Raw genomic sequence first — 27,625 nt, 5'->3', positions numbered from 1 at the left:
AAAAAGAGCCGCCATACAGCATCATCAGCAAAAAAATAAAAAAGTTATAGTCCTGAGAATAAAGCGATGCAAAAATAATTATTTTTTCTGTAAAATAGTTTTTATCGTATAAAAGCGCCAAACCATAAAAAAATGATATAAATGAGGTGTCGCTGTAATTGTACTGACCCGAAGAATAAAACTGATTTATCAATTTTACCAAACGCGGAACGGTATAAACGCCTCCCCCAATAGAAATTCATGAATAGCTGGCTTTTGGTCATTCTTCCTCACAAAAATCGGAATAAAAAGCGATCAAAAAATGTCACGTGCCTAAAAATGTTTTCAATAAAAACGTCAACTCGTCCCGCAAAAAACAAGACCTCACATGACTCTGTGGACCAAAATATGGAAAAATTATAGCTCTCAAAATGTGGTATTGCAAAAAATATTTTTTGCAATAAAAAGGGTCTTTCAGTGTGTGACGGCTGCCAATCATAAAAATCCGCTACAAAACTCGCTATAAAAGTAAATCAAACCCCCCTTCATCACCCCCTTAGTTAGGGAAAAATTAAAAAAAATGTATTTATTTCCATTTTCCCATTAGGGTTAGGGCTAGGGCTAGGGTTAGGGCTAGGGTTAGGGCTAGGGTTAGGGCTAGGGTTAGGGCTAGGGTTAGGGCTAGGGTTAGGGCTAGGGTTAGGGCTAGGGTTAAGGCTACAGTTAGGGTTGGGGCTAAAGTTACAGTTAGGGTTTAGATTACATTTACGGTTGGGAATAGGGTTGGGATTAGGGTTAGGGGTGTGTCAGGGTTAGAGGTGTGGTTAGGGTTACTGTTGGGATTAGGGTTAGGGGAGTGTTTGGATTAGGGTTTCAGTTATAATTGTGGGGTTTCCACTGTTTAGGCACATCAGGGGCTCTCCAAACACGACATGGCGTCCGATCTCAATTCCAGCCAATTCTGCGTTGAAAAAGTAAAACAGTGCTCCTTCCCTTCCGAGCTCTCCTGTGTGCCCAAACAGGGGTTTACCCCAACATATGGGGTATCAGCGTAATAGAATATAACTGCTATAATACTGCTCCTATGTACAAGAATATAACTACTATAATACTGCTCCTATGTACAAGAATATAACTACTATAATACTGCCCCCTATGTACAAGAATATAACTACTATAATACTGCCCCTATGTACAAGAATATAACTACTATAATACTGCTCCTATGTACAAGAATATAACTACTATAATACTGCTCCTATGTACAAGAATATAACTACTATAATACTGCTCCTATGTACAAGAATATAACTACTATAATACTGCCCCTATGTACAAGAATATAACTACTATAATACTGCTCCTATATACAAGAATATAACTACTATAATACTGCTCCTATATACAAGAATATAACTACTATAATACTGCTCCTATGTACAAGAATATAACTATTATAATACTGCCCCTATGTACAAGAATATAACTACTATAATACTGCCCCTATGTACAAGAATATAACTGCTATAATACTGCTCCTATGTACAAGAATATAACTACTATAATACTGCTCCTATGTACAAGAATATAACTACTATAATACTGCCCCTATGTACAAGAATATAACTACTATAATACTGCCCCCTATGTACAAGAATATAACTACTATAATACTGCCCCTATGTACAAGAATATAACTACTATAATACTGCCCCTATGTACAAGAATATAACTACTATAATACTGCTCCTATGTACAAGAATATAACTACTATAATACTGACCTTCTCTACATGAATATAACTACTATAATACTGCTCCCTATGTACAAGAATATAACTACTATAATACTGCTCCTATGTACAAGAATATAACTACTATAATACTGCTCCTATGTACAAGAATATAACTACTATAATACTGCTCCTATGTACAAGAATATAACTACTATAATACTGCCCCTATGTACAAGAATATAACTACTATAATACTGCCCCTATGTACAAGAATATAACTACTATAATACTGCTCCTACGTACAAGAATATAACTACTATAATACTGCCCCTATGTACAAGAATATAACTACTATAATACTGACCTTCTCTACATGAATATAACTACTATAATACTGCTCCTACGTACAAGAATATAACTACTATAATACTGCCCCTATGTACAAGAATATAACTACTATAATACTGCCCCTATGTACAAGAATATAACTACTATAATACTGCCCCTATGTACAAGAATATAACTACTATAATACTGCTCCTACGTACAAGAATATAACTACTATAATACTGCCCCTATGTACAAGAATATAACTACTATAATACTGCTCCTACGTACAAGAATATAACTACTATAATACTGCTCCTATGTACAAGAATATAACTAGTATAATACTGCCCCTATGTACAAGAATATAACTACTATAATACTGACCTTCTCTACATGAATATAACTACTATAATACTGACCTTCTCTACATGAATATAACTACTATAATACTGCTCCCTATGTACAAGAATATAACTACTATAATACTGACCTTCTCTACATGAATATAACTACTATAATACTGCTCCCTATGTACAAGAATATAACTACTATAATACTGCTCCTATGTACAAGAATATAACTACTATAATACTGCTCCTATGTACAAGAATATAACTACTATAATACTGCTCCTATGTACAAGAATATAACTACTATAATACTGCCCCTATGTACAAGAATATAACTACTATAATACTGCCCCTATGTACAAGAATATAACTACTATAATACTGCTCCTACGTACAAGAATATAACTACTATAATACTGCCCCTATGTACAAGAATATAACTACTATAATACTGACCTTCTCTACATGAATATAACTACTATAATACTGCTCCTACGTACAAGAATATAACTACTATAATACTGCCCCTATGTACAAGAATATAACTACTATAATACTGCCCCTATGTACAAGAATATAACTACTATAATACTGCCCCTATGTACAAGAATATAACTACTATAATACTGCTCCTACGTACAAGAATATAACTACTATAATACTGCCCCTATGTACAAGAATATAACTACTATAATACTGCTCCTACGTACAAGAATATAACTACTATAATACTGCTCCTATGTACAAGAATATAACTAGTATAATACTGCCCCTATGTACAAGAATATAACTACTATAATACTGACCTTCTCTACAAGAATATAACTACTATAATACTGACCTTCTCTACATGAATATAACTACTATAATACTGCTCCTACGTACAAGAATATAACTACTATAATACTGCTCCTACGTACAAGAATATAACTACTATAATACTGCCCCTATGTACAAGAATATAACTACTATAATACTGCCCCTATGTACAAGAATATAACTACTATAATACTGCCCCTATGTACAAGAATATAACTACTATAATACTGCTCCTACGTACAAGAATATAACTACTATAATACTGCCCCTATGTACAAGAATATAACTACTATAATACTGACCTTCTCTACATGAATATAGCTACTATAATACTGCCCCTATGTACAAGAATATAACTACTATAATACTGCCCCTATGTACAAGAATATAACTACTACTAGATGGTGGCCCGATTCTAACGCATCGGGTATTCTAGAATATGTATGTATATAACAGCCACATAGTATATAGCACAGGCCACGACATATTCTTGAATACCTGATGCGTTAATACAGGCCACGCAGTATATAACGGGCCACGCAGTATGTAACAGTGGCCATGCACTATGTACCGTAGTAATGTGGGCACTATATGCGTGGTTAAAAAAGACTTAAAATAAAAAATAAACATATACTCACCTTCTGAGGGCCCCTTGTAGTCCTGGCACCTGTGTGCGGTGCACACGGCAGCTTCCGGTCCCAGGGTTCGTATGAGTGCAGGACCTGTGATGACGTCGCGGTCACATGACCGTGACATCATGGCAGGTCCTTCTCGCATAGCATCCTTGGCGCCGGAACCTGCCGCTTGCACTGCCGAGGACAGGGCGACACATCGGAGGGTGAGAATAACGTGTTTTTTTTTTTTTATTATTATTATTTGTAACATTAGATCTTTTTACTATTGATGCTGCATACACAGCATCAATAGTAAAAAGTTGGTCACACAGGGTTAATAGCAGCGTTAAGGGAGTGCGTTACACCGTGGTCCATTAACGCTGCCATTAACCCTGTGTGTGGGCTGACTGGAGGGGAGTATGGAGCGGGCACTGACTGCAGGGAGGAAGGAGCGGTCATTTTGCCGGCAGACTGTGCCCGTCGCTGATTGGTCGTGGGCGTTTTGCCACGACCAATCAGCAACTTGGATTTCCATGACAGACAGAGGCCGCGACCAATGATTGTCCGTGACAGACAGAAAGACGAAAGTGACCCGTAGATAATACTGCCCCGTGAGATGTTATATAACGTCTATCCTTTTTGTAGATGGAGCTGGAGAAGGTTCTGGGGGTCACGGTGTCCAGCAGCAGCGGTCTGACGTGTGACCCCGGAACTGGGCTGGTTGCTTACCCTGCAGGGTAAGTCCATTTCTCTGTCCTGTGTGGATGTCTTCTGTGTGGTTGAATGTGTATTCAGGTGTTAACTAGTGATGCGCGAATATACTCGTTACTCGAGATTTCCCGTGCACGCTCGGGGGCCCGCCGAGTATTTTTTAGTGCTCGGAGATTGTCTTCATCGCCTCAGCTGAATAATTTACATCTGTTAGCCAGCTTGATTACATGTGGGGATTCCCTAGCAACCAGGCAACCCCCACATGTACTTATGCTGACTAACAGATTTAAATCATTCAGCTGCGGCGCTGAAAACTAAATCTCCGAGCACTAAAAAATACTCGGAGGGCCCCCGAGCGTGCTCGAGAAATCTCGAGTAACGAGTATATTCGCTCATCACTAGTGTTAGGCAACGTTCACATTAGCGTTTCCCGACGCTGCGTCGGGAAACGCTGCGGCAACGCATGCGTCATGCGCCCCTATATTTAACATGGGGGGCGCATGGACATGCGTTGTGTGACGCATGCGTTTCTTTTTGCCGCAAGCGTCGGGCGCGGAAAATGCAACAAGTTGCATTTTTCTTGCGTCCAAATTTCGGCAAAAAAGGACGCATGCGTCGCAAAACGCAGCGTTTTTGCGTGCGTTTTGGTGCGTTTTTATTTGCGTTGCCTGAACGTAGCCTTATATTTTTTCCGCTGTTCATGGATTTTCTCCTCTTCTTTCCCAGATGCGTCATTGTTCTCTTATGTCCGAAGAAAAACAAACAATTTCACATTTTCAACGCGTCCAGGTGAGTTTTGGGAAGATCTATCGGTCATAGATTAATATTTCTGGTGGAATAATAGTTATTTCTTTATCGCTTCATTGGGGGACACAGGTAACCATGGGTGTGTGCTGCTGTCACTAGGAGGCTGACACTAGGCAAAGAAGGAAGATGGCTCCTCCTCAGCAGTATACACCCACCGACAGGCACAAAGCACCTCAGTTTAAGCTTAGTGTCTGTAGGAGGCAGACCTGGATCTGATCCCAGATCCATCTTTTCCTTTTCAGGTCACCTGTTGTGTTCTATTAATCTTTTTCCTTTTGTCTTTCAGGTCTTTCAGCTTCAGGGTGACAGGGTGTAATGTCTCACCCTGTTTTCCCACACTTATGCGACCAAGAGAGCAGTGTGGTGTCACCCACATCGCCCACTCTCAGACCCGCAGAAAGGACTTAATGCCCTGTCACCTTTATTGGTATTTCAGGGTGATTACTGGTGGCCAGTCCTTGCCTTTTTTTCCCTCCTCACCCCTCTCCTCGGAGAGGGCTGAGAGGAAGATGGTGTAAGGGGTTGATGCCGTCTTCTGCACCGTCCGGAGACTGTGCGGGAAGGAGGATCTCGGATTCCAGTGACCCTCACCCACCCTGAGGGCTCCTGATGTGATCCTCGTCAGTGAAGAGGGATTCGGGACTCACCTTTTACAGGTATGTCCCTCTCTCTGTCCCCGGCAGCTACCCGCCTGCCTCGCTGTTTACCCGTGAAGAACTTCGCACAGAACATGGCGTCTCTGAATGACAGCGGCCATCTTTTTCTTCATGCTAGTGTTGAGGGAGGATCTAAAGAGATCCTTCACGGTTAACTCAGTGATTTCCAAATTAGTCTACAGGGCGTTGGCGGCAACTGAAAATGACCAGATGGAGACGTGTGTATCTGTATGGGGGATCGAGCAGATATCTGGCCCCCGTTTATTGTGTATCACTTTTTATAATCATAGAAATTATACTTCAACCATTCAACATAAGAACACGCTCACAGTTCTTACTCTATAAGAATGCAGGAAAAACTTAACCCATGAGGATACCGAAAAACCGGAAACTACAGATATGGTCGTGTCTTCTTGGCATAGAAAAAGCATACCAACAGGTGCCCCAGAGTCCTGTATAATGATACACCCCCGAGTCTCTTATCTGGCTCGAGTTAGAACACTCAAGGTCTTTATACCAATTATGAACCATAGCCTAGTTGAATAACAGACTTGTGAACAACAAGATAAAGTTACTTCATAGCAGCTGTAACCTTTTTCCTAATTAAATAATAGAATTTATTTTTAAGCAACAAGATAATGGAGTCAAAAGCACAAAATAGAGAATCTTTCTTAATTTGTTCCTTCACACTAGTGCTTCATTAACGCCCCCCGCATTAAGCACGCGTAATTATCGCGCTCTTTTTTTCCCTTTCAAGGTCCTCCAGCGGCACAGCCAATAGGAGAGCCCCTGGCCATACCGTACTAGGACTTTAATTAATGCCATTTTCCGGTCCTGTCATTGCAGGTGCCGAGGCATCACATAATTGCATGTCCCCTGTTAATTGAGCCCCCGGCTTTGGGCGTTCACCCGGACTTTGTGTAGCTACGCCCGCTTACTGGATCCTGGTCAATAAGCGGTCGCCCTCCGCTTAGCCACGCTCCCTTGCTGGACTCTCGGCTAATTAGGGCCCGCCGTACTCTGAGGCCCCGTCTCCTAGCCTAATAAGAGAGTGTTTTCTCTATCCCTCTCTCCTGAGACGCCTCCAGTAGGGGGGACATAGTGTATCTCTGCCTGCAAAGTGTGTGAAGATTCGAAAGCGTATGAAGAATCGTGCAGTCACCATCGTCTAAACGGCACAACAGCCGCCTATCACTAACCTGCACTGGATCTGGGGGACACTGCAGCCTGAGCAGTGACAGCGCCGTTTCTGTTATCAGGGAGGACCAGCCCAGACTGGTTAATTTTTCTCTTCACAAGGGCTTAGCTCTCCCCAGCTGTAGCCCTAGTCCATCACTTATGTCCAATCTCAGGGAGGCCCATTCCTGTCCCTATAATCCGTGACGCCTGTGCCATCTGTAAAAGAAAAGTGGCATTCAGAGAAACCCTATAATGCCCAGGATAAGAGCACTCCCCTCCCTCCGGAGTGGGCTGTAGCCATATCACAGTCGGTCTCAGATCTGACTAAAGTCTCAGTCCCAGGTCCTGGAGCGACCTCCACATTTGTTTTCTGCCACCATTGCTCCGAACACCTCTCACGGTGATTCGCATGCACCTGACCACGACCTTCACAGGGACAAATCGGGTGCAAAGCAAAGGAAGCTGCGGGTCCCTCTACTTTCTCCTGGATGCATTCCTCATCCCATGCCCCCTCCTTGGAGGCGGTTTTTGGGGTCGGATATGGATTCTGAGTCTGATACGGACCAGACCTGAAAGATTCAAGATATGCTCAATAGCCTCATCTTGGCAAATTTCCAAAATTCTTAACCTAAGGAAGGATGAGGCACCTGCTCAGGAGCACTCTGTTGCTTTCTAAGGGGTAAAATGTCCTGTCCGGAGTTTTCCCTAATCTGAGAGAAGTTATGTTTATTTCTAAACACTGGGAACACCCTGTAAAGCGCTTCCCAGGTAGGAAGAGGCTAAACATCCTCTACTCCTTTAGCCCAGACCTTCTTGATAAATGGGCAGAATCCCTAATGTGGATCCGCTGGCTTCTCGCCTGTCTTCCAAGACAGCCTTGTCTCTACCGATCAGTGCATCGCTTAATGATTCTACAGATAGACAGATTGAATCCTTTGCTAAGTCAGCCTTTGAAGCAGCTGGCGCCTCTCTCTGTCCCATATTTGCCTACACCTGGGTGTCAAAATCCATGTCTGCCGGGGCAAGAATGATTACTCAGGGTATTCTAGTGGCAGCTTCTCCGGATGGGATGCCAGATCTGGCATATCAGATTGCCCATGCCGGCAAATATCTTGTGACCTCTCTTTTGATGCGGCTGGTTGTTCCGCCACAGCTACCGGCAACATTGTTGCTCTACACTCCAAGGCTCTAGACCTTTTGGATCCAAGCTGGATCAAATAATTTCGTATGCCAACTGCGGGAAAAGCACCCCGCTTTCCCGGTCCAAGTCTAAATGTCCTTTTAATAGGAAAGGGTTATTTCAATCTCCAGAGAGCTAGCGACTTCCAGCTACAAAACCGACTTTTCTTCTCTTCCAGGAAGAAGTTTCCTTCTGTTTCGCCCACCAAGTCATACGTCGCAGGCCCCAGGAGTTCTTCAGGCACGCACAGGAGTGATTGTGTCGGGGTCGTCACGACAATACCCTTCATCCACCAGTCATTCCAAATCAGATTAAAAGCAGTGGTACCGGAGTGAAGAATGAGTCAGACACAATGCTGGTTCAAACTCAGTGTCTGCTTATGCTTCCACACGTAGTGGCAACCTCACAGCAACTGGTTTATTTCCTAATACACAACATTATATGACTTATTGGGGGAAGGTGTGCAGAGGGCAGGTTTAGGCGGAGTTTAAGCAATGTATCTAGTATTCAGTCCCTCTGGTTGGCCTGACGTCATATGATAGATCCTCCTTCCTCCACGTCACTTTAAGTTTCCATTTCTCCAGGGACGATACTTTAGCTTCAGAAACGAAAGTAGATTCTTGGCAAGAACAAAAAGTAAGGCAAAGGTGAATACTGGCAGCCATCTTCTTAAATACAGTTAAATTTGCATTTGGCAAGCAAAGGGAAAAACTTATTGTTTCACAGCATAAGAATATATAAAAGTACAAAAGTGTATAAAGACATATATTTTCACCTTGACAATTGTACCCATCCCCAGAAAAGTACGGTTTTCAGGGTTCTACTCTATTCTTTTCATAGTCACGAAGGAAGATGGACCGCTCCCTCCATTTTTGGACCTCGAGCGGTTTACCTGTCACGTTCGGTACTGTCTTTTCAGGACCGAGTCCCTACGTTCGGTTATCACTTCCATGGACTCGGGAGAATTGTTCATATTCCTGTTTGTGTTTAGCATCAGAGGTTCCTATGGTGTGCGATCCAGGAGGGTCTTCATCAGTTAACGGCCCTTCCTTTCGACCTGGCCTCTGCTACTAGACTAGTCACGTCATGGCAGTGTATTTCCCTACTTAGAAGATCGTCCATCAAGGAGCTGTCCGCCAAGACTGCAACCAGAGTCTTCAGTTTACTCTGGATACTCTGGTTCATCTCGGCTAGATTATAACAGAGAGAAGTTCTCCCCTCACCTTTGCTCAGCAGCTGGTTTTTCTAGGTATAAGGTTTGACACTATCCAAGCCCGTGTTTTCTTTCCAAAGGAGAGGTTTTTCATCCCTCTGCCTAGGGATCCGTACTCTAAAGCTTCCAGCTTCTCTCTTCGTACGGTCCTGCATGAGAGTTCTAGGGGAAAGAGATTGTCACCATGGAAGCTGTTTCTTTTGCCCAGTCCCATGCCCGTCCTCTTCAGCTGGCCATCTGTTCGTCTCCCTGGATGATCCCGTGCTTCTTTTTCTCAGGGTGAGGCAGTCCCTCACTTGGTGACGCTGTTGGCATCAGTCCTATGAATGAAGTCCTTCCTTCCTCTCTGGTGGCAGGTCATCACCACCTACGCCAGTCTCCTCATTTGGGGAGCCGCTTTTTTCTTCGTCACACAGCGCAGGGCCACTGGAACGCCTAAGAGGCCTCTCTCCCCGTCAATCTCCTGGAGATCAGGTCAAATTTTTTTCTTTGCTCTTCACCACTGTCATTCTCTGTTTCCAAGCCAGCCGGTCTGCATACAGTCAGACAACTCCACAGCTGAGCCTTACATAATCCAGTTATGATAGCGGTAACAAGGATTCTGCAATAGGCAGAACGTCACATTTCCGCCATGTCAGCCGTGCACATTCCGAGGGTAGAAAGTCGGGCAGCCGATTTTCTGAGCCATCAAGGTCTCGCTTCAGGTGGGTGATTGCTCAGCCCCGCCATCTTTATCCAAAGAAATGGGGCTCCTGGGACATCGTCCTCATGGCGTCTCGGATAAACCACAAGATTCCTTGGTTCGTACCCAGGTCCCGGGATCCGCTAGCCAGCTATTGAGATGCTCTAGTATTATCGTGGTCACAATTTCAACTGCCTTATCTTTTTCCGTCTCTCCCCTTGTCCGATTGTCGTGAAAAGGATAAAGGAAGAAGGGATCCCTATAATCCTGATAGCTCCGGACTGAAGAAGAAGGGCCCGGTAAACATGTTCATGGACGCCCATTGGAAGCTTCCAGGCCGTCCAGATCCTCTCTCTCAAGGTTCACTCTTCCACCAGAGTTTTTATTCTCGAAGTTTAACAGCATGGCCGTTGAGACCAATCTGGTCATTCAGACCATTATTAGGGCCAGAAAACCAGCATCCTTGCATATCTACTACAAACACTGGAAGGCCGCCTTCCGGTGGAGTGTGGACAAGGGTTTGGTCCCTATGTCCTTTTTTCTCTTCCTTACATTCTTGGTTTTCTACAAGCGGGTCTTGACTTGGCTCTATTGTTTCTGTTAATTCTTTTCCAACGAAGTCTGGCTTCTCGTTCCCAGGTAAAGGACCTTTCTTCAAGGAGTCGCCCACCTGGTACCTCCTTATCTTCCTATAGATCCATGGGTTTTTAACCTGGTCTTTGGCGCGCTGCAGCGCACTCCTGTTGAGCCCATTCAAGACATCACGTTTTTTCTCCTGTCTTGGACAGTTGTCGTCTTAGTTAAATTACGTCTATCAGGAGAGTTTCTCATTTAGCGGCATTGTCCTGCTGTTCCCTGCTCCTGATTCTATATTGGGACAAGGTAGTTCTCAGGCCTGTTCCTTCCTTTCTACCCAAGGTGGTCTTGTCATTGCTCATTAATGAAGACATTGTACTTCCTTCTGTGTCTCTCCGGTCCATCTCCTGGAGTAGTCCCTCTACAAGCTGGATCCCGTCACAGCTATGCAAGTCTACCTTTCAAGGACTGCTCCCTTTCATCAATCTGATGCCCTTTTCGTCATCTCTGAGGGTTTTCTTAATGGGCTCCTAGCTTCTAAGTTCACTATTGCCGTGGAGGCATTCCGCGTTGAGGACAAACAGCCTCTTCCGGAGGTGAAGGCTTTTCCGGGAGTGAAGGCTCACTCTGTTCTGCGGTGGGGGCCTCCTGGGCTGTTCATTACCAGGATTTGGCTTTCCAGATTGTAAGGATGCAACCTGATCATCCTTGCACTCCTTTGCGAGTTTTTACGGGGTTCACACCCATGCCTCGTTTGATGCAGGCCTGGGAAGGAAGGTACTGCAGGCGGCGGTTTTGCACCGGCTGACCTGAGTCCATTTATTCCTTGAATCTTCCTGTTTCCCACCCTAGGGACTGATTTGGGACGTCCCATGGTTACCTGTGTCCTCCAATGAAGAGATAACGAAAGAGGGATTTTTGGTGCTCACCGTAAAATCTTTCTTGGAGCCTTCATTGGGGGACACCGCACCCTCCCTAACTGGTTTTACCATTATTTGGGTACATATGTTGTACCATTATTTGGTCTGTGCTTTCGTTGTTGGATTGGTACATATGTTGCTTGTCCTACTACTCTAACACCCAACTGATGTACTTTGTGCCTGTCGGTGGGTGTATACTGTGGAGGAGGAGCTATTTTCCTTTTTTGCATAGTGTCAGCCTCCTAGCGACAGCAGCATACACCCATGGTTACCTGTGTCCCCCAATGAAGGCTCTAAGAAAGATTTTACGGTGAGTAGTACCAAAAATCCCTCTTTGACATTATCAGGAGGCCACGGAACCGTTCATATATCTTGCTTGTGTGGGCAAAAAAACTTTAAGGACTAAAATCCGATAATACAGAATCTCCTAATTCTTCATTTAGAGGGGTCCTGACATCCGTTTAAAAGGGTCGAGTTTTTGCTTTTATTGTATTCTTGTTGCTCCCTTAAATATCCAGTCTTTGTTTTTTATCCTCCCGTGCAGATTTTGAGTTATGACACACCTTTGACTTTTTATTTGAGTTCTCGCAGGATTCTCAGGGGTGTGTGTTTAGGCAGCTACACATAATTACCCTGAGACCACACCCCCTTGATGACCATAAATGGAAATCCATGTCTTATACTCCGCCCCTGAGGTCCTACTGTTTTAGCAGGAGCAGTATTGTGCCTGTTTACCATATTTTGTGGGGGGTTTTTGTATCCAGGGATGGTGTCCCAGTGGTAATCATGTGATTCCTTCCTCCGTAGCAAACAGCTGAGCGCGCTGTCCTTCTCCCCCGATGGGAAACTTATCGTCAGCGGAGAGGTGAGTGGAGTCTTCCCGTTAGGCTACACCTTGTATGATCGCTGGGATCCCCTCGATCACTACAACAGTCCCGTTTCGTGCGTCTGTGTGACCATTTTCCAGTCTTTCTCCTTTGGATTCGTCCCCGACTGCTGGTGATCGGCGGGATTCCAGGAAATCTGAGGAGGGCTGATACATCTTTTTTCAGGGGATAACTTTTTTTTTTTTTTATAATGGTGGGGTTATTCACGATTTCGTTTTATAAATGGCCGCAAAACAATTTTATTTAAATAATAAAAAAAAAAAATCCCCCAACTTGAACTGCGTGAGTCATCCTCGTCTCTTTCGGTCCTACTTGTCTATATGACTTTCCAATTGAACCCTGCCTACCGGCTTCAGTAATAATCGCAGCATGGACGACATGACCTGGGAGATCACTGATTGGCTGCAGCGGTCACGTACTCTTCTGTTTTTGCGATAACAAAAAACAACAAAAAAATCCCTTTTAATTGTCTTCTGTTTTCAGAGCGGTCACAAACCAGCAGTCCGAGTCTGGGATGTGGCCGAGAAGGTGCAGGTCTCCGAGATGCTCGGTCACAAATATGGCGTCTCCTGCGTTTGCTTCTCCCCCAACATGAAGTACGTCGTCTCTGTGGGGTATCAGCACGACATGGTGGTCAATGTGTGGGACTGGAAGGTAAAGGGGTTTTTTTTCTGGTGGGGGTTTCTTTTTGCTTTTTTCCTTTTTATCTTTTTGTTTTTATGGGTTTTTTTTTGCTCGTTTTCCATCTGTCATGTCCAGGAACTCTGCCATAGATGTTCATTGTCCAGAGTTCCTCCTCCATTCTGCGTCACGATGAAGGACGCAATTCTCACTCATCTTTCCTTACAACTGTTCTGTTTCTCTGTTATTCCTCCTGGAAATACATTTTAATTAGTTTGCCTGCTCTCCCCTTCCCGTTGGTCAGCAGGGCAAGGGTCCGGTCTGAACCTGCCAGACTATTATACTGGTTTTGCGGCTTTTCTAGGTCTCGGATGCCCCCTGCCATCATGTGTTTATCGGAGCAGTTATGAATTATCACCTTTCGTCTTTTCTCACCTAAAATCTTTTCCCCCCTGGTCTCCGCAGAATAATAATATAGTGGCGAAGAACAAAGTCTCCAGTAAGGTCAGCGCCGTGTCCTTCTCTGAAGACAGCAGCTACTTTGTGACCGCCGGCCATCGGCACGTGAAGTTCTGGTACCTGGAGAGCTCCCGACAGTCCCAGGTACCGACCGACTTGTAAGTTTAGGTTTCCGTACAGTGGCTTCGATAAGTCGCTCCTGAAGCGTCTGGATTCCTGCAGGTGAACGGGACCGTTCCTCTGGTGGGCCGGTCGGGGCTGCTGGGCGACCTCCACAACAATGTGTTTGGCGGAGTAGCGTGCGGCAAGGGGCAGAACGCGAGGAGCACGTACTGCGTGTCCTACTCCGGGGTCCTGTGTCAGTTCAACGAGAAGCGAGTCCTGGAGAAATGGCTGAAGCTGAAGGTGGGAGAGCGGCGGATACTTGCGGGTTCCCCTTGTTGCGGCGGCTGCTTTGGTTCACCGTCCATGGTGTCGTTTTTACATCCAGGTGTCGTCATCCAACTGCCTGTGCGTCACCGAGGAGTTCGTGTTCTGCGGCTGCGAGGAAGGAGTCATCAGGATGTTCAAGGCCCACAACCTCCAACATGTGACCGATCTCCCCCGACCTCACAACCTGGGCGTGGATGTCGCCCTGGGCCTCGACGCAAGGTACGCTGAGCAGCTACAAAGGGTGCGGACGCCTTCAGAGACCATCATTATAGCATTGGCTCCAAATCCTTTTTCCAGTTGTACCGTGTTGGATTTTACAGAGGTTTTTGTCCTCCTGCACATCTACTGGCTAGAGAATGAGTTAACTGGGGTACCATCAGTGAGCTCATTCTCATGCAGAATTTGTCACTCATTTATATGTCTCTTCCTGAGCTCCTCTCGGCTGACTTATCATCACACCAAAGTTGAGCCGAACTTTGGAGTGGTCATAAATCGGCACAGAGGAGATTAGAAAGAGACGACTCTTTGAATGAACTTTTCAAATACAGCTCAATTCCTCATCGCCCCACATCTTACCCCATACACTAGACTTTGTACTTACATGTGGTCTCAATGTAATTTTTGCTTCTTTCTTTTAAGCTCGCTCTTCGCGAAACAAGGCCATGGCGGCCACCCTGACACGTCCGCCCTGGTGTACGACCAGGGCAACCAGTGGCTGTGCGGCGTGTACAATGACCACAGCATCTACGTTTGGGACGTCAGTAACACCCACAAGGTGGGGAAGGTTTATTCAGCCCTGTACCACAGCTCCTACGTCTGGAACATAGAGGTGAGCGGACACGATGACTAAATTAAATTGTAAGGGGCCCCATTCTCAATAGAAGGTCCGGCCGGCTCCTCCATGCACTGGAGCGTCCGGCTCCTCCATGCACTGGAGCGTCCGGCTCCTCCATGCACTGGAGCGTCCGGCTCCTCCATGCACTGGAGCGTCCGGCTCCTCCATGCACTGGAGCGTCCGGCTCCTCCATGCACTGGAGCGGCCGGCTCCTCCATGCACTGGAGCGTCCGGCTCCTCCATGCACTGGAGCGTCCGGCCCCTCCATGCACTGGAGCGGCCGGCTCCTCCATGCACTGGAGCGGCCGGCTCCTCCATGCACTGGAGCGGCCGGCTCCTCCATGCACTGGAGCGGCCGGCTCCTCCATGCACTGGAGCGGCCGGCTCCTCCATGCACTGGAGCGGCCGGCTCCTCCATGGACTGGCGCGTCCGGCTCCTCCATGGACTGGCGCGTCCGGCTCCTCCATGGACTGGCGCGTCCGGCTCCTCCATGCACTGGAGCGTCCGGCTCCTCCATGCACTGGAGCGTCCGGCTCCTCCATGCACTGGAGCGTCCGGCTCCTCCATGCACTGGAGCGTCCGGCTCCTCCATGCACTGGAGCGTCCGGCTCCTCCATGCACTGGAGCGTCCGGCTCCTCCATGCACTGGAGCGGCCGGCCCCTCCATGCACTGGAGCGGCCGGCTCCTCCATGCACTGGAGCGGCCGGCTCCTCCATGCACTGGAGCGGCCGGCTCCTCCATGCACTGGAGCGGCCGGCTCCTCCATGCACTGGAGCGGCCGGCTCCTCCATGCACTGGAGCGGCCGGCTCCTCCATGCACTGGAGCGGCCGGCTCCTCCATGCACTGGAGCGGCCGGCTCCTCCATGCACTGGAGCGGCCGGCTCCTCCATGCACTGGAGCGGCCGGCTCCTCCATGCACTGGAGCGGCCGGCTCCTCCATGCACTGGAGCGTCCGGCTCCTCCATGCACTGGAGCGTCCGGCTCCTCCATGCACTGGAGCGTCCGGCTCCTCCATGCACTGGAGCGTCCGGCTCCTCCATGCACTGGAGCGTCCGGCTCCTCCATGCACTGGAGCGTCCGGCTCCTCCATGCACTGGAGCGGCCGGCTCCTCCATGCACTGGAGCGGCCGGCTCCTCCATGCACTGGAGCGGCCGGCTCCTCCATGCACTGGAGCGGCCGGCTCCTCCATGCACTGGAGCGGCCGGCTCCTCCATGCACTGGAGCGGCCGGCTCCTCCATGCACTGGAGCGGCCGGCTCCTCCATGGACTGGAGCGTCCGGCTCCTCCATGCACTGGAGCGTCCGGCCCCTCCATGCACTGCAGCGGCCGGCTCCTCCATGCACTGGAGCGGCCGGCTCCTCCATGCACTGGAGCGGCCGGCTCCTCCATGCACTGGAGCGGCCGGCTCCTCCATGCACTGGAGCGTCCGGCTCCTCCATGCACTGGAGCGTCCGGCTCCTCCATGCACTGGAGCGTCCGGCTCCTCCATGGACTGGAGCGTCCGGCTCCTCCATGCACTGGAGCGTCCGGCCCCTCCATGCACTGGAGCGGCCGGCTCCTCCATGCACTGGAGCGGCCGGCTCCTCCATGCACTGGAGCGGCCGGCTCCTCCATGCACTGGAGCGGCCGGCTCCTCCATGCACTGGAGCGGCCGGCTCCTCCATGCACTGGAGCGGCCGGCTCCTCCATGCACTGGAGCGGCCGGCTCCTCCATGCACTGGAGCGGCCGGCTCCTCCATGCACTGGAGCGGCCGGCTCCTCCATGCACTGGAGCGGCCGGCTCCTCCATGCACTGGAGCGTCCGGCTCCTCCATGCACTGGAGCGTCCGGCTCCTCCATGCACTGGAGCGTCCGGCTGTGCCGTGCTCTCTACAGGCGAGCCGCCAGACTCCATTGTCAGCAGCTAATCTTACTGATTACGAAAGGGTCACACATGCCACATCCTGATATCCGCCGACAGTCCTCTGTTGTGGGGGCCCCATACACATTAGACTGTCGGCTGATATCGGAGGGTTGGCGGCCTTTGCAGAGAAACTTTCACCACATTTCTCATGTTGAACTGGACACACAATATAACAGTGGCTGCAGGGCAGAATATCATGTTCTTTTTGCTTTCTTTGTCTAATTTCGCCCCTCCGTTGCGGAGATATTAGCAATCAACATATTTGGCACATAATGAGCTAACACCCACTTTGACTTAACTTATTTTATCAGACAGTTTTCACTGGGGGCGTGCTAAATTATCGTTTTGAGTGTTGCTGCCTGCTTATGATTGGTCAGCTTCATACATGGAGACAAAATAGATCACGCCCCAGTGAAAACTCAGACCCCTTCCTTCCCCCCCCCCCCCCCCCCCCCAGTCAGTTTTCACTGGAGGCGTGTACTTTTCTCCCTGTGTGATGCTGACCAATCCATAAGCAGACAGCAACACTCAAAGGAAAATCGAACACGCCCCACCATTGAGTAGAGCAGATTTATCAATGTGTGAGATTCATCAGCCTCGTCTAACCTCCTGCACGATCATAAGTTGCCTGAGCACAGCAGACATGAGTGTGGTTACCGACACTCCGAGAACTGCGCTCTGAAGCCGTTCGTTAGAATGAAGCGGTTACTATCCGTTTGCTCCTGCTCTTCTTTTTAATTCGAAGGCGCTTTCTCGGGATCTGTCAAGTCAGACCCCGGCAAAGGGTAATGAATTGCTGAACGCTGGGATCCGCTCCTATCCCAAGAAGCGGGTTCTTGAGCACCTCATTAGCATCTGCTGTGCATATACACTCCTTTCTAATGGGGCCTTTCAGGATCTGTGAGGATCGGAGATTATCCCCCATCATGCAGAGAGATGATCTCTTATCAAGTTGGAAAAACTCTTTAGAAAAAATTCTATGGTATTTATTCTCCCTTGTTGTGTAGGTGTACCCGGAGCACAGGCTGAAGCCGGGTTTCGCCCCGGGCTCGTTTTTCACCTGCTCTTCTGACAACACCATCCGCTTATGGAACCTGGAGAGAAGCTCCGAGCTGGGGATGAAGAGGAATATCTACAGCCATGTGAGTATCTGACATTGTACCGTCTGCGGATGGGCTCCCTACAAATTAAAGCCGCCCCGCCCTCATAATATTCTACCGTTTCTACCTATGTCTGAACGGTTGCACCTGATCAAATGAATAAATTGCAGCACTGCAGAATCTTAACTGCGCAAAGTTTGTGTGCAGCTTGTAATCATGGAAACACACAAGTCTGCATAGGTGCTGAGTACTCAAAACGGTAGGACATTTTTCTTAGATTTTTGGTAAAGTTTCTCCTTGTAGTTAATTTTTATGTATTAGAGCTAAATACCACAGCACTATCAGGACTAGCGACTTCCTCCCCACATTGTATCTGTATATTAAATGTTATTACAGTAGATTTTTTTTCTTTTTATCAGTTGTTTTTTTTTCTCCTTATTTAGGATTTGTATAAAGTGATTTACGTCAGTGACAATGTGGCACACTTGAAGGACACCTCCAGCACCTCTGAGAAACCTGAGCACAAAGACTCAAAAAGCGGAATTCGTGTCCTGAAAATACGTCATGATGGACGTCACTTGGCCTCTGGTGACCGGACTGGAAACATACGGTAATTCTCTACTGTGGAACCGTGTAAAAGATGGAGATGGGGAGAGTTTACATCAAGTGTTATTTCCATTTCTTCCTCTGTAGAATCTATCACTTAGAAAGCTTCGAGGAGATGATAACAATTGAAGCACATGATGGCGAAGTTCTCTGCCTCGAATACTCCAGGCCCTGGACCGGTATGTGACCGTATAATTGTCTCATCAGATCCATAAGCTGCTGGTGGTATTCTGAAGCCTCAAATTGTTGAGAAATGCAAGAATATAACCACTATAATACTGCCCCCTATATACAAGAATATTACTACAATAATACTGCTCCTATGTACAAGAATATAACTACTATAATACTGCCCCCTATATACAAGAATATTACTACAATAATACTGCTCCTATGTACAAGAATATAACTACTATAATACTGCCCCTATATGTACAAGAATATAACTACTATAATACTGCTCCTATGTACAAGAATATAACTACTATAATACTGCCCCTATGTACAAGAATATAACTACTATAATACTGCTCCTATGTACAAGAATATAACTACTATAATACTGCTCCTATGTACAAGAATATAACTACTATAATACTGCCTCTATGTACAAGAATATAACTACTATAAAACTGCACCTATGTACAAGAATATAACTACTATAATACTGCTCCTATGTACAAGAATATAACTACTATAATACTGCTCCCTATATACAAGAATATAACTGCTATAATACTGCTCCTATGTACAAGAATATAACTACTATAATACTGCCCCTATGTACAAGAATATAACTACTATAATACTGCTCCTATGTACAAGAATATAACTACTATAATACTGCTCCTATGTACAAGAATATAACTACTATAATACTGCTCCCTATATACAAGAATATAACTGCTATAATACTGCTCCTATGTACAAGAATATAACTACTATAATACTGCCCCTATGTACAAGAATATAACTACTATAATACTGCTCCTATGTACAAGAATATAACTACTATAATACTGCCCCTATGTACAAGAATATAACTACTATAATACTGCTCCCTATGTACAAGAATATAACTACTATAATACTGCCCCTATGTACAAGAATATAATTACTATAATACTACTCCTATGTACAAGAATATAACTACTATAATACTGCCCCTATGTACAAGAATATAACTACTATAATACTGCCCCTATGTACAAGAATATAACTACTATAATACTGCTCCCTATGTACAAGAATATAACTACTATAATACTGCTCCTATGTACAAGAATATAATTACTATAATACTGCTCCTATGTACAAGAATATAACTACTATAATACTGCCCCTATGTACAAGAATATAACTACTATAATACTGCACCTATGTACAAGAATATAACTACTATAATACTGCTCCTATGTACAAGAATATAATTACTATAATACTACTCCTATGTACAAGAATATAACTACTATAATACTGCCCCTATGTACAAGAATATAACTACTGTAATACTGCTCCTATATACAAGAATATAACTACTATAATACTGCTCCTATGTACAAGAATATAACTACTATAATACTGCCCCTATGTACAAGAATATAACTACTATAATACTGCCCCTATGTACAAGAATATAACTACTGTAATACTGCTCCTATGTACAAGAATATAACTACTATAATACTGCTCCTATGTACAAGAATATAACTACTATAATACTGCCCCTATGTACAAGAATATAACTACTATAATACTGCCCCTATGTACAAGAATATAACTACTATAATACTGCTCCTATGTACAAGAATATAACTACTATAATACTGGCCCCTATGTACAAGAATATAACTACTATAATACTGCGCCTATGTACAAGAATATAACTACTATAATACTGCGCCTATGTACAAGAATATAACTACTATAATACTGCCCCTATGTACAAGAATATAACTACTATAATACTGCGCCTATGTACAAGAATATAACTACTATAATACTGCTCCTATGTACAAGAATATAACTACTATAATACTGCTCCTATGTACAAGAATATAACTACTATAATACTGCTCCCATGTACAAGAATATAACGGTTATACTGCTTTTCTCTGTTAGGAGTGACACTTTTGGCTTCAGCCAGCAGAGATCGTTTAATCCATATCCTTCATGCGGACCGCGATTACACGTTGCTGCAGACTCTGGATGATCACTCTTCCTCCATAACCGCGGTGAAGTTTTCAGGTGCGCTCCTTCTCCCTCGTGTGTGTGTGATGGGGCTTTGGTAAGACCCCCATTAGCATTATCTGCAGATTATACCCGGTAATAGTACCATTTATTGTGACATTTTGCGCTGTGCTTTTCCAGCCACATTTTGGTCCATTCCTTCGAGCGTCTCTTCCCTCCTCCCTGTGTCTTCCAGGTGACGGGGACCAGCTGCACATGATAAGCTGCGGAGCCGATAAGAGCATTTATTTCCGTCCTGCTCATATGGTAATTAATAATCTCCACCGTGACCTGCATCAGGTAGATAACAATGTGCGCCGGACTCGTTATACGTGCTCGGTGGTCCGGGTCCATCACTTTGTTCCTGTCCTCAGGAGTGAGGGGTGTCCCAATGATCCTGCGGATACTTGATAATTCGCACTTCTGCTTTAACCCTTTCATGATCCAGGGCAGACAGAGCTGCATCTTGTATCCTGTTGTCATTGAGTTTCCTCTGAATCTTCCCGTTTTTAGCTTCCCGACGGGGTCAGTTTTGTTCGTCTGCATCACGTTGTGGAAAAGACCACCTTATACGACCTGGACGTGGACGTCACCCAGAAGACTGCCGCGGTCGCCTGTCAGGATAAAAGTGTTCGGTAAGTGTCATCTGGGGAGCGTCTTTCTCCGACGGGGATCTCTGACGTCTCGCTTCCCCATCTGGAGGTGAGAGGCGCCGATTATTTATTTATTTATTTTCTTGGCGCTAAACCACCGGCGTCTCTCGATTCCTGGTGTGTGAAGTGATGGGCACCGGAAAGGCCCTAACAAGTGTTTAGTCTGTCTTCCCCTGTGATGCCGCTCACATGCCGCACCTATGTATGACCGTAATGGTGTTACTTCCAGGTTGTACAATATCTCGTCAGGGAAGCAGGAGAAGGCTCTGAAGAGTTCACCCAGTGGAGGAGCCTTGCTGAAGGTAGGCGGTCATCCTCCATCATTGCCTTGGAAGTCTATCTACACATGGTGACTCTGCCCTGATAACAAAAATAATCATATTTTCCCCCTGTTTTCACTAATCCTTCCTTTCTTCCAATATTCTAATTGTGGGCTCAGTGCAGTGTGGGTGCGGATTAGGGCATCTTCCCATCTGCATGGCTTCATAGCCGTCTCCACTGAAATCTTGCTTCTTTCAGAAGTGTCGGCACCACGCACACAGTCTGTTCACCTGGAGTCCTGCTGCCTGTTGGTACTGATATGTACGAAGCGAGGCTTCTTCAGTGCAGACAGAGCTTGTCAATCAAGCAAGATGGGTGGAGACATGTACAAGAGAAGATGCTCTGAACTTCTTGGCCACACCCAAGGTGCACCGAACACCTAATTAGCAAATTGGCATAGGGGAAAAATACAGTACTTCTGGACAATGTGACGCCGCCCCGCTCCCTCCTTTCTGTGCAGTTCTGGATACTGCTGATCATTTCTATCTATGCCGACTTTAATCTTCCAGGTACAAATGGATCCATCTGGAAGATTCTTCGCTACGAGCTGCTCCAACAAGAACATCTCCATCTTCGATTTGCAAACCGGGGAATGTGTCGCCACGATGTACGGTCACTCGGGTCAGTGTAACATATGTCACATGGTCCATTGCCCCGTCTGTATCCCCCACTCCGTATACAGTGTATAGGCCGCCGTGTGTCTTCTGCTGACGGATTCACAATGCAATGGCGTGGAGTTTAATAATGTTCCCAATAATGACGTCAACGACTGTGGGAAGTGATCATTGTCTTCTCTTCCAGATATCGTCACTGACATGAAGTTTACCCGCGACTGTAGAAGACTGATCACGGTGTCTGGAGACAGGTCTGCTGCCGTTTTTAAAGGGGTTATCGGAAGCCTTTCTCCTTCCTGATCTGGCAATGGGGGTGGAAAGACTTAGAGAGTGGGGCACATAGCATAGCTATAGAGTTTAGCACAAAGATTCCCGGGATTCTGGTATTGGGGTCTTATTGGTAGTCTGTGGCTGTCGGACCAAAGCCATGAGACCCTCCTGGCTCCCGCAGTTTCTCACGTGCCTATTGTGATTATTGTGCCGTAACATAATGATATCGTGGGGCCTGCTAATCAGGAGAAGCGCTGGGAGTCCTGCAGGTAGTAGGAACTTTTTTTTGTATTTTTGTCCGGCAAAGTGTTTGTATAGTTTCAATCATCCAGTGTCTCAGTTGGTCGTCTTTAGTAGATCTCTCTATGAAGCTGCTTTTCCCAAAAAAATGTTTTTTATTTTTTTTTTTTTTTTATAAATGTAGAGAGAGGAGGAGGGTATGTAGCTGCAGCATCTGTCTGCAATCGCATCCTGCAACTGGGCAATCATGCTAGGCAGACAAAAAAAAAAAAAACTCTGGTTCCTTTTGATAATTTTGGTATGAATATTCAACTCTTTGCAATATTTTTTTTTTAATTAATGTGTGCAGCTGCATCTTCGTCTGGAAGCTGGACCCCGTCATGACCACCTGTATGAGGCACCAGCTGGCGGAGATGAACGCGGAGGGGAAGAGCAACGCAGCCGGAGAAGCAACATGTCCTGTTAATACCAGGTGAGATGAGGGCAGCAGTCTCGCACCTTGTTGAAACGTCTTTACGTGATGTACGGCCATTGGTGACCTGTTCTGTCACTTCCAGTAGAGAGACCTTTGTGGTCGGCCCCCTGGATGAGAGCTCCCAAGATGACCTGTTCTGTGATAGAAGCAGTGATGATGATGATGATGACGAGCCCTCGCCAGATACCCCAATAAATGACGGCTTCGAAACAGGTAATGATTACAGAGTCAGCTGCATTCACCCGCTGTGGATCTCTGACGGTAACCATTTTTGATATGTATAGTTGGGTGGTGGTTGGGCGGAGGAGGGAGATGCAGCTGCAGCTTCTCCCTCTCCTTATTTCCCACTCAGGAGGGAAGGAGCCAATCTTTGTAGTTCCCGTCTCTTTGCCAGCGCTTGGTCTCGCGTTCGGTATTCTTTGTGTTGACCTTTTCGTGTGGCGCTCATCGCTGACCCATATATGAAGAAGAAAGCGGTTCTAGCATTATATACCAGATCTGTATCCACTTTTCTGTCTAGCTCATGGGCGAGAGGACAGTGAAGTCCCACCGGGCACGGTGTCTTCTTGGCTGTATGACTGGCGGTGGCCTCATATCTGCTGTTCTGCTCATGTGATATGGGGTCTTCTGGGTGAGAGTCACTAATACGACCCTTTTTTATTTTATTCTAGATCCCACCGTTCTGCAGACTAATGGGAAACGCCCAATGTGGCTGAGGAAGCTGGTAAGTCGGGCGATCGTCTGGTGTTACGTGCCTCGTTTCATGTCTACAGCGTTTTATATAATATGGAGGAAAGACTCATGAGGATACGAGACTTCTGTAACATCACGCAGAAGAGGCAATGCTTCCTGGGAAAAGTATGCAAATTGGCTCTCCTCCAGAGGGAAATAACATTATGGAACTTGAAAGGCAGGGGTAAAAAAAGAAAAATGAATCCGCCTCCAAGGGGTTAATGACATCTCTATCACCTCTGTGCTGATGAGGCGCACAACCCCAGGCACAGTGCTGACGATGAATGGGTTTGAGTGATGTCTCATCATTATTCAAGGCTCCATAATGGGTCTGGTGCTATCTTACAGGATATCAGCCAACAGGTGGCTCTGGAGACAGTTTCCTTCCTTCTGGCAGAGGGCTAATTTTCATGCTTGTAAGCCCCCGCACACCAGCCTTGTCTCCACAAGGAGAATCGATACTTGGTCATTGTTGGAATTATGCGTATTATTGTGTATATATTGCAACAATTACTATTTACTACTGTTTAATAGTGCATGGGTTTCCGTCTCCTGCAATAATATCATATCGCCAATCGTGCATTGTTACAAGAAAAAGGAAACCAGTAAGTTCCTGTTCACGGTGTGTGTAGCTGGAGCACTTTCACTTTTAGTTTCACTTTGGAAGACAAGATGCTAAGATGCTAAGATCCTAAGCTACAAGAAATACCAGTTGTAAGCTGTGTTATCCTTGTTCCTGAATAAACACATATTGACTGTTGAACAGCTGGAGAGTACGGGGATTAATCCGCTGCCAACAGGTTACGGGCGCAGAAACCCAAAGACACAGCGAACAGCCCAGAGGAAAGATCAACAGTGTACTAAGAAGAAGAAGCAAAGATGGCTGCAGCAGCAACTCTGAGAAGTTCAGTGTCGAATCTAAGTAACCAAAACTACCAGTCCTGGAAATTCAAGGTAAAGGTGCTAAGAGAAGGTCCTTGGAAATACACACCGAAGTCTAGACCTGACAGACTACCAGAAGACTGGGTAGAGACGAATCAAAAAGCACAAATCTCCCCTCCGTATAGATGATGATCATATTGTGCACGTATGTACATGCACATGTGAAACTGCAAAAGAAATTTGGGAACATCCTTAGAAAGTGCATGAAAGGATAAATCTCAGCAATGGGCTCTATTTAATGAGAAAGCTGTATCAGTCTAAGCTAATTAAGGGCGAATATATTCAGGATTACATAAGAAATACTCAAGAAATTGTGCAGCATCTTGCTGCACTGCTAAGCGGTCTACCAGATGGCTATGACACACTTGTAACCGCACTAGATGCACGCCCAGATTATGACCTTACATTGGAATATGTTAGAATAAAGCTTGTGGATGAGTATAAGCAAAAGACAAAAAGTGTAAGCAGCAGTGAGGTATCCAAAGCGGAATCCTCCTTAAAACCCCAAGATCTACCCAAAAATAATTAATTTGAAGGAAACTTTTGAGTATTTTGCCTGCAAGAAATGAGGGCACCTGAGGGCTTTCTGGAGGGCTAGAATGAATCAGCTGAAAAAGCAAAACCATGATCAAAGGGTTAAAATTGCAAATACTGAATAATGACACTTCAAGTAGTGGATCTGTGATTACTGTTAATACAAGTACATTAAACCATGCATGGAGTATAGACCCTGACTCAATAATAATAATAATAATAATAATTTTATTTATATAGCGCCAACATATTCCGCAGCGCTTTACAAATTATAGAGGGGACTTGTACAGACAATAGACATTACAGCATAACAGAAATACAGTTCAAAACAGATACCAGGAGGAATGAGGGCCCTGCTGCTCGCAAGCTTACAAACTATGGGGAAAAGGGGAGACACGAGAGGTGGATGGTAACAATTGCTTTAGTTATTCGGACCAGCTATAGGTGTTCATGTAAAGCTGCATGAACCAGTTACCTGACTCAACTAGTCATATCACTAATAATGACAGAATCTTCTTTTCTAACCTTGACATAGTAACATAGTAACATAGTAACATAGTTAGTAAGGCCGAAAAAAGACATTTGTCCATCCAGTTCAGCCTATATTCCATCATAATAAATACCCAGATCTACGTCCTTCTACAGAACCTAATAATTGTATGATACAATATTGTTCTGCTCCAGGAAGACATCCAGGCCTCTCTTGAACCCCTCGACTGAGTTCGCCATCACCACCTCCTCAGGCAAGCAATTCCAGATTCTCACTGCCCTAACAGTAAAGAATCCTCTTCTATGTTGGTGGAAAAACCTTCTCTCCTCCAGACGCAAAGAATGCCCCCTTGTGCCCGTCACCTTCCTTGGTATAAACAGATCCTCAGCGAGATATTTGTATTGTCCCCTTATATACTTATACATGGTTATTAGATCGCCCCTCAGTCGTCTTTTTTCTAGACTAAATAATCCTAATTTCGCTAATCTATCTGGGTATTGTAGTTCTCCCATCCCCTTTATTAATTTTGTTGCCCTCCTTTGTACTCTCTCTAGTTCCATTATATCCTTCCTGAGCACCGGTGCCCAAAACTGGACACAGTACTCCATGTGCGGTCTAACTAGGGATTTGTACAGAGGCAGTATAATGCTCTCATCATGTGTATCCAGACCTCTTTTAATGCACCCCATGATCCTGTTTGCCTTGGCAGCTGCTGCCTGGCACTGGCTGCTCCAGGTAAGTTTATCATTAACTAGGATCCCCAAGTCCTTCTCCCTGTCAGATTTACCCAGTGGTTTCCCGTTCAGTGTGTAATGGTGATATTGATTCCCTCTTCCCATGTGTATAACCTTACATTTATCATTGTTAAACCTCATCTGCCACCTTTCAGCCCAAGTTTCCAACTTATCCAGATCCATCTGTAGCAGAATACTATCTTCTCTTGTATTAACTGCTTTACATAGTTTTGTATCATCTGCAAATATCGATATTTTACTGTGTAAACCTTCTACCAGATCATTAATGAATATGTTGAAGAGAACAGGTCCCAATACTGACCCCTGCGGTACCCCACTGGTCACAGCGACCCAGTTAGAGACTATACCATTTATAACCACCCTCTGCTTTCTATCACTAAGCCAGTTACTAACCCATTTACACACATTTTCCCCCAGACCAAGCATTCTCATTTTGTGTACCAACCTCTTGTGCGGCACGGTATCAAACGCTTTGGAAAAATCGAGATATACCACGTCCAATGACTCACCGTGGTCCAGCCTATAGCTTACCTCTTCATAAAAACTGATTAGATTGGTTTGACAGGAGCGATTTCTCATAAACCCATGCTGATATGGAGTTAAACAGTTATTCTCATTGAGATAATCCAGAATAACATCCCTCAGAAACCCTTCAAATATTTTACCAACAATAGAGGTTAGACTTACTGGCCTATAATTTCCAGGTTCACTTTTAGAGCCCTTTTTGAATATTGGCACCACATTTGCTATGCGCCAGTCCTGCGGAACAGAC

General features: G+C 45.5%; 1 protein-coding gene across 1 annotated transcript in view; it reads left to right on the top strand.

Annotated features, from left to right (window-relative positions):
* WDR62 (WD repeat domain 62) overlaps window positions 1–27,625 on the top strand; it is a 78,495-nt gene that overhangs the window by 11,454 nt on the left and 39,416 nt on the right. Inside the window, exons 2-21 of the mRNA XM_069746423.1 lie at window positions 4,473–4,564; window positions 5,265–5,327; window positions 12,559–12,616; window positions 13,122–13,292; window positions 13,725–13,862; window positions 13,941–14,123; window positions 14,209–14,369; window positions 14,790–14,979; window positions 17,900–18,034; window positions 18,436–18,602; window positions 18,686–18,777; window positions 20,720–20,845; window positions 21,024–21,094; window positions 21,341–21,462; window positions 21,710–21,782; window positions 22,311–22,422; window positions 22,603–22,666; window positions 23,275–23,397; window positions 23,483–23,613; window positions 24,072–24,124. Coding sequence (XP_069602524.1) covers window positions 4,473–4,564; window positions 5,265–5,327; window positions 12,559–12,616; window positions 13,122–13,292; window positions 13,725–13,862; window positions 13,941–14,123; window positions 14,209–14,369; window positions 14,790–14,979; window positions 17,900–18,034; window positions 18,436–18,602; window positions 18,686–18,777; window positions 20,720–20,845; window positions 21,024–21,094; window positions 21,341–21,462; window positions 21,710–21,782; window positions 22,311–22,422; window positions 22,603–22,666; window positions 23,275–23,397; window positions 23,483–23,613; window positions 24,072–24,124 — 2,325 coding nt within the window. The remainder of the gene's footprint in view (window positions 1–4,472; window positions 4,565–5,264; window positions 5,328–12,558; window positions 12,617–13,121; window positions 13,293–13,724; window positions 13,863–13,940; window positions 14,124–14,208; window positions 14,370–14,789; window positions 14,980–17,899; window positions 18,035–18,435; window positions 18,603–18,685; window positions 18,778–20,719; window positions 20,846–21,023; window positions 21,095–21,340; window positions 21,463–21,709; window positions 21,783–22,310; window positions 22,423–22,602; window positions 22,667–23,274; window positions 23,398–23,482; window positions 23,614–24,071; window positions 24,125–27,625) is intronic.

Source organism: Ranitomeya imitator, chromosome 2, assembly GCF_032444005.1.
Source record: "Ranitomeya imitator isolate aRanImi1 chromosome 2, aRanImi1.pri, whole genome shotgun sequence".
Classification (NCBI taxonomy): Eukaryota; Metazoa; Chordata; class Amphibia; order Anura; family Dendrobatidae; genus Ranitomeya; species Ranitomeya imitator.
The sequence above is the reverse complement of the archived record's forward strand: the minus strand, read 5'-3'. Positions and strand labels throughout refer to the sequence as shown.